Source organism: Elephantulus edwardii, unplaced genomic scaffold (genome assembly GCF_000299155.1).
Source record: "Elephantulus edwardii isolate Elephantulus edwardi_28Jun2011 unplaced genomic scaffold, EleEdw1.0 scaffold00044, whole genome shotgun sequence".
Lineage (NCBI taxonomy): Eukaryota > Metazoa > Chordata > Mammalia > Macroscelidea > Macroscelididae > Elephantulus > Elephantulus edwardii.
The window spans coordinates 176822-188913 of record NW_006399794.1 but is presented as its reverse complement, the minus strand read 5'-3'; the positions used below and the strand labels follow the sequence as shown (position 1 = coordinate 188913).

General features: G+C 36.2%; 1 protein-coding gene across 2 annotated transcripts in view; it reads right to left on the bottom strand.

The window, feature by feature from the left end:
- BTBD10 (BTB (POZ) domain containing 10) overlaps window positions 1–12092 on the bottom strand; it is a 63183-nt gene that overhangs the window by 16940 nt on the left and 34151 nt on the right. For both annotated transcript variants that reach the window (XM_006885399.1, XM_006885398.1), the window contains exons 3-5: window positions 8696–8981; window positions 7952–8054; window positions 5830–5950 (exon numbers count right to left, since the gene is read on the bottom strand). In XM_006885399.1, the coding sequence (XP_006885461.1) occupies window positions 5830–5950; window positions 7952–8054; window positions 8696–8981 (510 nt within the window). The remainder of the gene's footprint in view (window positions 1–5829; window positions 5951–7951; window positions 8055–8695; window positions 8982–12092) is intronic.

The following is a 12092-nucleotide window of genomic DNA, read 5'->3' as shown; positions in this document are numbered from 1 at the left end:
GCCCTTCAGGACTGCCTTCTTGGCCTTCAATGCCTTTGCTTTGGCTTCAGTTTTGGGAGGGGCAGGGGCTTCCTTCTTCGCTTTCGGCGCCATCTTCGTAGGAAAAAAGCTAACTTTCATTTTTAAACTGGCATCCTGCTCTTTAGAACTTTGTAGAAGTCTTTGACAGTGATTTACCCAATGCAACATGTCTTTTGATTTGACTGCTGCAAATATGGTAGTTGACTGTGGATCCAAGGAAAACCAAATTGTTGACAATTTTAACCTTTTCTCCATCTATCATGATTTTGCCTCTGGGTCTAATACCGAGGATTTTTGTTTTCTTGATGTTGAGACATACTGAAGACATCTTCTACAGTAAATCAAGTCTCCTTCACTGTCTTATTAGCAAGTTATGGCATACACGTAACACAAGTTATTGATGAGTCTTCCTCCAATGCTGATAGCACATTCCTCTTCATACAGTCCAGCTTCTCAAATTATTTGCTCAGCACATATACTAAATATATATAGAGAAATGATACAACCCTGATATACACCTTTCCTGATTTTAAACCATGCAGTGGTCCCTTGTTCTGTCTAGAGAACAGCTTCTTGGTCTATTTAAAGGTTCCACATGAGCATTATTAAGTTTTCTGAGATACCCATTCTTCTCAATGTTAGCTATAATTTATGATCCACAATCTTTATGCTGACATTCTCTGCTTTTATAAGTGGTGATAACCCTTGGACCATGGTCTCTTCTGAATTCATCTTGAATTTATGGCAGTTCACTATTGATTACCACTATAGCCATGTTTTAAAAATCTTCAGCAAGATTTTACTTGCATGTGATACTAATGATATTGTTTTAGAATTTCCATATTCTGTTGGATCACCAGCTGCTTTTACCATTCTGTAATTAATTTTCCTCAGAGCTGCTAAACTTAATCATATTGTGTCCTCTAGTCTAAATCTTTCAGGACCTCTACAATCCTCATAATTAAAATCTCAAAGTTTGAAAGAATACAAATAAATTAAAAAGTTTAAAAAAATCTAAAATCATCAACTTTGTCTACAAAGGCCTAGTATGTAAAATATAGATGTTATAGGTCAGTGTATACAACCTTTTATTTTTATATTATTTTTCAAAGAAAAGAGAGATGGGAAAGAAAAAACATGCATTTCTCACCTGAAGTTCAGACATCTATTATATTCAATACCTCACTTAACATTTTCACTTATATATCTAAGTGTTATTTGTTGTTCTTTACCACCAAGTCAGACCTACCATAGCTGACCCTCCAATAGGTTTTCAGAGGCAGTAAATTGAATGGTGACAGGATGCATTTCTGATGTACTCCTCTGCCAATTTTGAACCAGGCAGTATTTCCTTGCTCTGATCTGAGCACTGCTTCCTGGTCCAAGTAAAGGTTTCACATAAGCACAATCAAGTGTTCTGCAACTCCCATTTTCCTCAAGGTTAGGCACTATTTATTGTGATCCACACAGTCAAATGCCTTTGCATAGTCAATGAAACACAGACATTTTTCTGGTACTCTCTGCTTTCTGCCAAGATCCATCTGACATTGGCAACATTATCTCTAGTATCAAGACCTCTTCTAAACCCAGCTTGTATTTCTGGTAATTCTCTGTCAATATACTGTTCCAGTCATTTCTGGATAATCTTCAGCAGGATTTTGCTATTATGTGCAGAACAGATTATTTGGGAATCAGTGCTTTCTGAGGAGGAATGGGCATCAAGATTGGAGGAAGACTCATCAACAACCTACGACATGCAGATGATACAACCTTGCTGGCTGAAACTGAAGAAGGTCTGAAGCACTTGCTGCAGAAGGTCAAGGGCTGTAGTCTTAAACATGAGTTGAAGTTCAACATAAGAAGACAAAGATTCTCACCACTGGGCCAATTGGAAGCACCATGATAGATGGAGAAGAGACTGAGGTTATTAACAATTACAGCTTGCCTGGCTCCACAATCAACACTCTTTTAACACCAGCAGGCAGGAAATCAAAAGACGAATTGCATTAGGAAAGTCTGCTGTCAGGAACCTCTCCAGACTGCTGAAAAGCAATGGTGTCAGTCCAGAGACTAAGGTGTGCTTAATCCAGGCCATGGTCTTCGCAAATACTTATTATGCTTCAGAGAGCTATAACTAAGGATGACAGAAAAAAAGTCGATGCCTTAAGAGCTGTGTGCTGGAGAAGAGTCTTGAACATACCATGGACTGCCAAGAAAACAAGTAAGTCTGTCTTGGAGAGGGTGAAACCAAGTCTCTCCTTGAAGGCTAGAATTTTGAAGCTCCACCTCACATACTTTGGGCACATGGCCAGGAGAGACCAGTCCTTGCAGAATGACATCATGCTCAGAAGGGTGGAGGGCGAGTGCTGGAGAAGAAGACCTAGAATAAGATGGATATAGTATCTGGGGCAATGGAGGCTGGTGTGTCAGAATTAGTGAGTCTGGCTCAGGACAAGGAAGGATTCAGAGCTGCTGTACAAAGGGTCACTATAGGTTGCAGGCAACTCGACACCACATAAAAACAACATATTATATGGGTTGGTTTTTGTTTAAGCTTCTTCTTTAAAGTCAACAAGACCTTGTGGAGGGCCTCTGTATTTAAAGTTTGTTGATATTATATATTATGTTGTGGGTGGGTGGGGTGAAGGAAATGGGAAGGATCTTTTGTGAAAAACAATATATTCAAACTTTGTAAATAAATCAGAGTAATAAAAAAAGAAATGAAAAAGTTGGTTGCTACTAGAGGAATATTCTTAGTGGTACAACACTCTTCTGTCAATTTGCTGTACTGAGGTAACCTGGGGTTGCTTAACCTTGTGCCACTGAGGTGTCTGCTGTAACAGTTAACTGTGGTGGACTGTGTTTGGTGGAACACCCAGTTTAATACAGGTTTGGAAGCAGAAGTGACATTTTCTAAACCGCATGCCTCTGGAAACTCTATGAACTTTGAGGAACAACAATAGTTATAAAAAGGCTTCAGGTCTTTTGTTTATAGGGTCCTATGAATTGTGCTTGACTCAACAGCAATCAACAACAACAAACTGAATGGGAGGAGACTGTACATTCCCCCACCCCCAACAGCTGGTGGATTCAAATCACGTATCTTTGGGATTGCAGCGCAGCCTCTTACCACTAGGCCACCAAAGCTCACTTAATTAGTAAGTAGCTCAAATGTATTATGTTCTAAATCAAGTTTCCAAATTTCTGCTTCCTGTGAAGACTTCCTTATCTCTACTAATGGCCATCTTACACTTGCAGTTCGTTCAAGTCCTCTTTTTCCTATCCCACTATTCTGTAATCAAGCATATCTATCAATTCTACCTTTCAACAAGCTCAGAATCTAACCACTTCTCATGGCTTCCTCTTTGACTAAGTCACTATTATCTCCTATCTGTATTACCGCCCATAGCTGCCTAATTGAGCTCTTTGTTTCTGCCTTAATTCTCCTTTCAGTCTATTTCTAACACAATAACCAAGAGTCATTTTTTTGAAACTCTATTATCAGAAAAAATAACAATATACCAGTTGATGTATTTCAACAAATAGATGCTACTCTTAGATGTGCTCACCAAGTTGTGCCAAGAATCTGGAGGACAACCACCTGGCCAACTGACTGGAAGAGATCTGTATTTGTTCTCATTCTAAAGAAAGATGATCCGACAGTGTGAAAATTATCAAAAAATATCATTACTATCACATGCGAGCAAGATTCTGCTTAAGATTATCCCAAAACAATTGGAACAACTGGCTAACTCTGAGAAGAGTGGGAATTCCAGAGCACTTGATCGTGCTTATGCAAAACCTATACTTGGACCAGAAGGCAGTCATCAGAATGGAGCAAGGAAACACTGCATGATTCAAAACTTGGAAGGGTGTATGCCAGGGATTTGTTGTCTCTCCATACTTTTTCAGTCTACATGCAGAACAGATTATCTGGGAGGCTGGGCTATATGAAGAGAAATGCGGCATCAGGATTGGAGGAAGACTCATCAACAATCTGTATTATGCAGATGACACAACCCTGCTTCCTCAAACTACGAAGGACCTGAAGCATTTGCTGCAGAAGGGCAAGGATTGCAGCCTTCAGTATGGATTGAAGCTCAATATCAAGATAACAAAGATTCTCACCCCTGGGTTGAAAAATGGCAGCATCGTGATGGATTGGTCAGAGATGGAGACTGTAAACAGCTTTAGTTTGTTTGGCTCCACAATCAACACTCTTGGTATCAGCAGCCAGGAAATTATAAGACATACTGCGTTGGGAAAGTCTGCTGTCAGACACCTCTCCAGAGTACTGAAGAGCAATGATGTTAGTCTGGCGACTAAGGTGCACCTACCTGATACAGGCAATGGTCTTTGCAATCACTTGCTATGCACCAGAGAGCTAGACAATTTCTAGAAATAACAGGAGAACTGATGCCTTTGAGGGGCGGTACTGGAGAAGAGTATACCATGGACTGCTAAAAGAATAAACAGGTTCGTCCTGGAGAGGATAAAAGCAGGCTGCTTCTTGGAGGCAAGGATTCTGAAGAATCTGACATACTTTGGACATGTTCCAAGGAGGGACTAGTCCCTGGAAAAGGAACATCATCATGACTGGGAGGGTAGAGGGACAGGACAGGAAAGGATGACCCTAGACTAGATGGACTGATTCAGTGACTGAGGAACTGAAAGTAGGCATGTAAGAGACAATAAGAATGGCACAGGATAGAAAAGGTTCTAGGGCTGTTGTACGTAAGGTCGCTAGGAGTTGCAGGCGACTCGACAGCACATAACAACAACAACAACATTATCAGATTGGGACTGTATCCGTGTATAATTCCACAATCAATTCTGTGCGAACAGAGCTACCATAAATTATACAAAATAGCAGGTTCTCTCTGTTGAAAATCATCCAGTGGTTTCTTTTTTCACCAAAAGCATTACAGTGGCCAGAAAACGCCCTTTTACATCTCTAACATCCTCTTGTACTTCTGACCCAATTGCTCATTCCACTCCAACTATACTAACCGCTTTGCTGCTCTCAAATATGGCAAGGAAGGTCCTTTAAAACTTGTATTTACTGTCGAACTTCACATCACTATATATAAAATTCTAGAAGAGTGAGAAGTCAGTTTCTCCATATATAAATTTTTCCTGATTCCCATATGGTTATTTCTTCTGTCTGGAGCATGGTACTTCTTCTTTCTCCAGAAAGTTACCTGAGTTAGACACTGCTCTTATATTCCTATTTAATACTATTCTTTAATATCTCAACATAATATATGTAAAAATATATAATATACATTCTAGAATTTCTCTTTATGTAAATGAGGATGGGAGAGTAAAACTAAAATCTTTAAAAACAAGTATTTTTTAGAATTATTTTTTATCTTCCAAGGAGGTCAGGACATTATTTTATACAGTTAAGCACAAAAATATTTAAATTTTTTAAGTACTCTCATCTGAGAAGTTTCTCTTTGAAGGCTCATGTGTGAAGTAGTCGAATTTTAGAGGGTAGTTCTCTTGATGTAGTTGAAAGTCAGATGTAAACTGTTTGGTCACTTTTTATTTTGTTCACAATCATGTGTAAGCTGACTGGTTGCCTAAACTTAGTTAATAATCAGCTGTGGGCTGGAAGCCTCTTGTTTCAGTCAATCAGGACCTGGTGGGCGGGCTTATTTATTTAAAAGTGCTTTTTCCTCATGGAAACAGAATACAATTAAAGCAAACAGATTTTGAGATATAATTAGGCATATAGCATATTTCAAGTTCTTCACTCAAATAAAATATAGCTCTACAAGCCACTTATATCAATATTATACTTACTGAGATCTCTACATTTAATAGTACTATATTCAAAAGAGATACAAAGATAGTCGCATGCTTCTCTCAGTTCAGGAATAGATATACCATCAGGGCAACGGATTATTCCTGTCTTATAGTAATCCTGAAAAAGAAAAAAAGTCAAGAATGAATAAAATATATAAAGTACCCAATAGTATAAAACTTTATCATTAAGGTTCATCTCAAAAATAGTTGAGTCCTGACATCTCAAGAATTGTAGTTATTTAAACCTAGGAGACTTAGTTTACCTAAGAACTTTTACCTTTATCCACCTGCATTCAACAGCCTCTTCAATAGTCATGTAATTATTTAACACTAGAATAAGATTGAGACCCACTATACACATTCTTTATTCATTTTTTTCTACTATATGACTAATATGTATACTCTCCACAAGTTATTATTCCTCAGATATATATCTTTTAAGTAAAAAAGATGGATAATATAGAATTTGAGAAAAAATTAAATTTTTTTATAAAGCAATATAAAGTCATAACCAAGCATTAAAATACATAAAACTAGGTATATGCTATTAGATATGCTTCTTTCAATACCAAAAAATAGGTTTTTTTGGTATTTGTCTTACTAATACAAACAGTAGCAATAATTTCCAAAATCGACTTGAAAAACTGTTAGACCTCAGATAAATCACTGCATAGCTCAGTCATAAAATTTCTTACTGTCAACTCAACACAGAATATACTGAAGTATATGGTCAGCTCCAAGAGCATTTCCTATATGCTTTTATAAAAAAATAAGATTTGTCTCAAGTTTATAGAAATTCAGAGAATAAAACATACATTCTCTGATGTTGTAGGAACAAAACATCTTCTGGTATTTGCCTAAATTCTAACAACCTGATAAAATCAACAACTTTTCTTACCTGTGTTCTACACCATTCTTGTCCCTTCTTTCTCACAAACACTGCAGAAACTTATTTCCAGACTCTAGAATGAACTGTCACAAACACTGCCAAATCTTTATCAATAAACTTAAACTACAAATTCCGTAATTTTAAAAACAAAACAGAAAACTAAATACATTGCTATTCAACCAATTCTAACTCACAGCAACCCAAGAGAGCAGAACAGAAAGGTTCCACAGGGTTTTGTAAGGCTGTAATCTTTACAGAGGCGAACTACCAGATCTCTTTTCCACAGAGCGGTTATTGGGTTTGAACTGCTAACCTTTTGGGTAGTAGCTGAGCAATCAGTTACAGTGACATCTGGAATGAATTCATACATTCTTCAAATTAAGAGGTTAAAACCACATACATAAACCAGGTTTTGTTAACTTACACATTTTGGAGATGATTTTTAAAGGTTCATAAACTTCCCTATTGATGGTTACATGAAATAAAATTTTAGAATCCTAGTTGCCATATTCATTCTTAGGTAACAAAAGTATTTTTTCTTGGATTTTTTTTTAATAATTTCACTGAGTTAAGGAGAGAAGGACACTATGATGCTAGAAATGTATTACTAAATTATTTGAGACTTGAGGAAGTTCTAGTGGACTAGTGTTAAGTAGCTGAGTTATCAACCCAAGGTAATGCAGTTCCAACTGACCAGCCCAGGCAATTTACAGGTACCAAAAACTTGATGCAGGGTTCAACCAAGAGTTGGCACATAGGTGCTGGGTTAGTAGTAAGGAGTTGTGCTAATCCAAAGGTACACAAATCCACAGGTTTGAATTCACCAACTGCTCTATGGGAGAAAGATGGTCAATCTTCCTCCCACACGATTTACCATCTCTGAAAGCTTGAGTGTCAGCTACAGACTGGTCTGACTTGCTGGTAAATAACAACAGAACACAATAAGCAATGGCAGATAACAACAACACTAAACTGAGCAACAACATTAAATGACTTGATAGGTCTGTTTATATAAACCTAAGAAAATTAGCCAAATTCTATCCTATCTTCTCATTTATTGAGAATATGATCTTTATTGACAATATAAAGATGAATTAAATAGTATTTCAATAAAAATGACCCACACCTTCAAGTGATATCCAAAATAAACTCTGCTTCTAAGCATTTAAATTAATACACATAAAAATAAATAAATAAATAAATAAATAAATAAATAAATATATCACTCGCCAGAATAGCTCGAAACACAGTGGAGCCAATTCCCTCTGCCACCTCATACTCTCCCTTCTCATTGGGACGGGTAAAGTTATGTTCTCGGCCAGACCCAAACATCCTGTAATAGCATATAAAGAAGAAATACATCAATAGGGAACATCCTAAAAAAAAAAAAAAGTTCATACACAAAAGTAAAAGGAAATATAATTTAAGCATTAAATTATATCATTAAATTAGTTCAAGAATACTTAACAGAATACACCTTGGCAAACAGTGTAAATGCATGAGTATTCAAAATATTTTCATTTCGATAGGAGAGAACAGTAATGCAGAAATACATTTTATAAGCAAAACTAAATGAGATAAATTAGAAGATAAAGAATTTAGCTCCTTCTCCACAGCACGAGAGAAGAGCGCTGACGCCTCTTTACATTTAAGAGGAAAATCATTATTACCAGTACCAAATTCACCTTGTTAGAATCAAACCCATAGTTTCAACCCACAGAAATCCTCTGGTACCCCTGACTTCAATTATTAATTTATTGTTTGTATTGATAATTCAAAGAATGTTAGAAATAAAATCAAGATCAATGAGTTGCTCTATTAATTTAGGCATGTAATTTAACCTTTAAAACTCTTTTATCTATAAAACAGAAATTATTTTAGGTGTAGGATTTTACTATAAGCTTAAATAAAAAATAAAAATATTAGTTGAAAGTGCTTTATAATTAGTAATAAAAAGACTGCAATCATACAAACCTGCCCAACATTGTATTTGGTTGTGCAGTAAAAATGGATGGGTCTACAACAAATCTAGTATTGTCCACAATTAGTGTCACTCGTTCTGATGCTCTTACATTCCGAGCTCCTTCCTTCGCATTTTCATAGACAAATACCATCTCCCCAGATGTCTTACAGCTACCATCTGAACTAGACTGACTACTATTCCTGCTGCTGTTTCCAGCACTGCTCCCAGAACCATTTGGGGATACTTTCTGAAGTCGAGGACTGCTTGGACGAGAAGAACTATGATCTTTTTCTCGTTCTGAAATACAAATGTGTGAACAAAGTTATGCATATTTTCTTATAAGAATTCAAAATCCACATAACTTAAAATACTATGTTAAGAAACTGTTTTAAACAATATAATTTCTTATTTTTAACTTCAAATAACAAGCATTTTCATTGGCTATCACATATATTAATTTACTTCTCACGTATAAAATCTAAAATACTACCAAAAAATAAGTATTTTTTGTAGACTTTTAAAATATGTTTTATTGACTAATATTAACTTAAACCAAGAAAGTAAATTTTGCTATTATTCCACTTAAAAATACAAAAAAGAGCCAAATATTTTCATAAGCCTACTAAACATTGTTAGTATAACAATAAGAATATTCATTTAAATTATGTTAAACACAAAAAGTATTCCCAGTATTCTGAAAACACAAAGCATAAACTTTGTAATCTCCCAAAGTTAAAATAAAGGCATTCTAAAAGCAAGAATTAAGAACAGTATTTTTTCAAATAACTTTTAAATATCTATCAGCTCAAATAGCTGATATATATATTCTGCTTTCATTTTCATTTTTGTTGAGTAAAGCACTACCAACTTTGTAAGATTATGTAATTATTATCTATACTTTTTATTATTATTTCTAATAGGTAGGAAGTTGTTAAAATTCAGAAAATTTCCTTGAGTTGGGAAAAAAGGAATGAAGAACTAATATTTTGTGACAAGATGTTTCTTTCCGTAAGAGGTGGAATTACTAACTTTGGAAGGTGACCTAAAAAATGTACCTTCATCTCATCAGTTTCGTAAGCGTTTGCCAAATTCCTCCATGACTCAGGTTATTTGGAACACTCAGTACAATATTACTGGTTATATAATTAAGTTTGCTATCTCCCAAGAGATACTCAATATGTCCTTTTTATTAACTGTGTCCATGATGTTGGTAACATCCCCAAATCCACCTTTACTAACAAAGTAAAATGTTTTATCATCATCTTTTCCTTCCAGATACTACACCTTGCATACCACTGTCAACTATTATTTACACTTTGTTGATTTTTAGCTTTTAAGCAATAATGAGATTTAGAAGACTTCTGTGGGTATTAATAACTCTATGCATAATTAGATGTTAACCCTTGTTTTACTGATCATGCAACAGCATTCAACTGTGTTGATGATGTGTACTGTGTAACCGACCCACTGCTGTTCCTCCAGCAAGTTTTCAGAGGCAGTTAAAAACTGTATGGAAAGAGACTAACCAACTTTCTCCTACAGAGCAGCTGATGGATTCAAACTATGTACCTCTGGGTTGCCAGAGCAACTCTTCAGCACGATGCCACGAGAATGTACAGGCAACATTGCAAAGCATAGGAATTTCAGAACACATAATTGTGTTCACATAGAACCTATACATAAACCAAGAGGTACTCATTGACACAGGCAAATACTATATGGTTTCAAACCAGCAAAAGTATGTGCCAGAGTTATAGCCTTTAACCATATTGTCTAATCTGTATGCTGAGCAAACAATGAGAAGTAAATAACTAAACTTTAATATAAACAATTTTTATTTAGAATGGACTATAAAAACTAACTCAATAGTAGTTTCTAAGTGAAGAATGAGCATCAGGGTTGGAAGAATAGTCATTAACAACATGCACCATGCAGGTGACACAATCTTGAACTCTCAAAGTGAAGAGGACATGAAGCACTTACTGATGAAGATCAAAAACTATAGACTTCAATATGGATTATAACACAACACAAAGAAAACAAAAATCTTCATAAATGGACCAATAAGAAACATCATGATAAATGTAAAAGATGCCATCTTACTTGTATCCATAATCCACACCGATAGAGGCAGAAGTCAACAAATCAAGCATTACACTGGGCAAATCTACAGCAAAGAATCTCTTTGCAGTGTTAAAAATATTTCATTTGAGGTTCATATGGATCTGACTCAACTCATGGTACTGTGGGCATGCTGTTGTTGCCATTGTTTGCTTCCAAGTCAGAATAGACTCATAGCTGGCCCTCCAATGGGCTTTCAGAGACAGTAAACCACAGGAAAGGAGACTGTGCATCCTTCTCTTTCAGGGTAGCTGGCAGATTTGAACCATGTGTCTTTGGGACTGCAGCACAGGTTCTTACCACGAGGCCACTTGGACAAAAGACATAACGCTTAGAAGGGTGGAGGTCAGTGAAAAAGAGGAAGAATCTCAACAAGATGGATCAACACAGGGACTATAGCAATAGGGCTCAAGTATATCAGCAATGGCAAAGTCAGGATAGGATAGAAATCAGATGTTCTGTTCACAGGGTTGTTATGAGTTGACTCAATGGCATCTAACAATAACAACATATGCATTTGAAAGATGGTAAGAAATGAAGAATAAATGATTCATTGAATTATGGTGCTGATGAAGAATGTCAAACGTAAATAGGATTGACAGCTGAATGAACAAATTTTTCATTCACACTACTTAGCAATTTTTGTTTTTTATGGGAAAAGTATAGCCAGAATACTCCTTAAAAGCAAGAATAATAAGACTTCCATCTCATGTACTCTGGATGTGGTATCATCAACAGGGACCAGGGCCCTAGAGAAGGAGATTATGCATAGTTTTTCTTTTAAAAAAAAAAAGAGGAAAACACTCAATGAGATGAACTGACACAGTGGCTCCAGCAATGGACTCAAACACAGCAGTGATTTTGAGGATGGTGCAGGACTTGGCAGCATTTCCTTCTATTGTAAACAGGATCACCACGAACTGAATTAATGATCTCTCCATAACAAAAATTCTTTATACTTCTGATTTTTGGCTTTTAAGTATTAGTCTGATTTCAAAGACGTACTTAGACATCCATCTAACATCTAACATCGGCTACAATATCCCTAGTACCATGACCCCTTCTAAGCCCAGCCTGGACTTCTGGCAGTTCTCTGCTCATGTGCTGTTCCAGTCGTTTTTGGATAATCTTCAGTAGAATCTTGCTTGCAAGTGAAATCAATGAGATTGTTCGATAGTTTCCGCACTCTGCTGGGTCACCCTTCTTTGGAATGGGAACAAATATAGATCTCTTCCAGTCAGTTGGCCAAGTGGTTGTTCTCCAGATTTCTTGGCACAACTTGGTGAG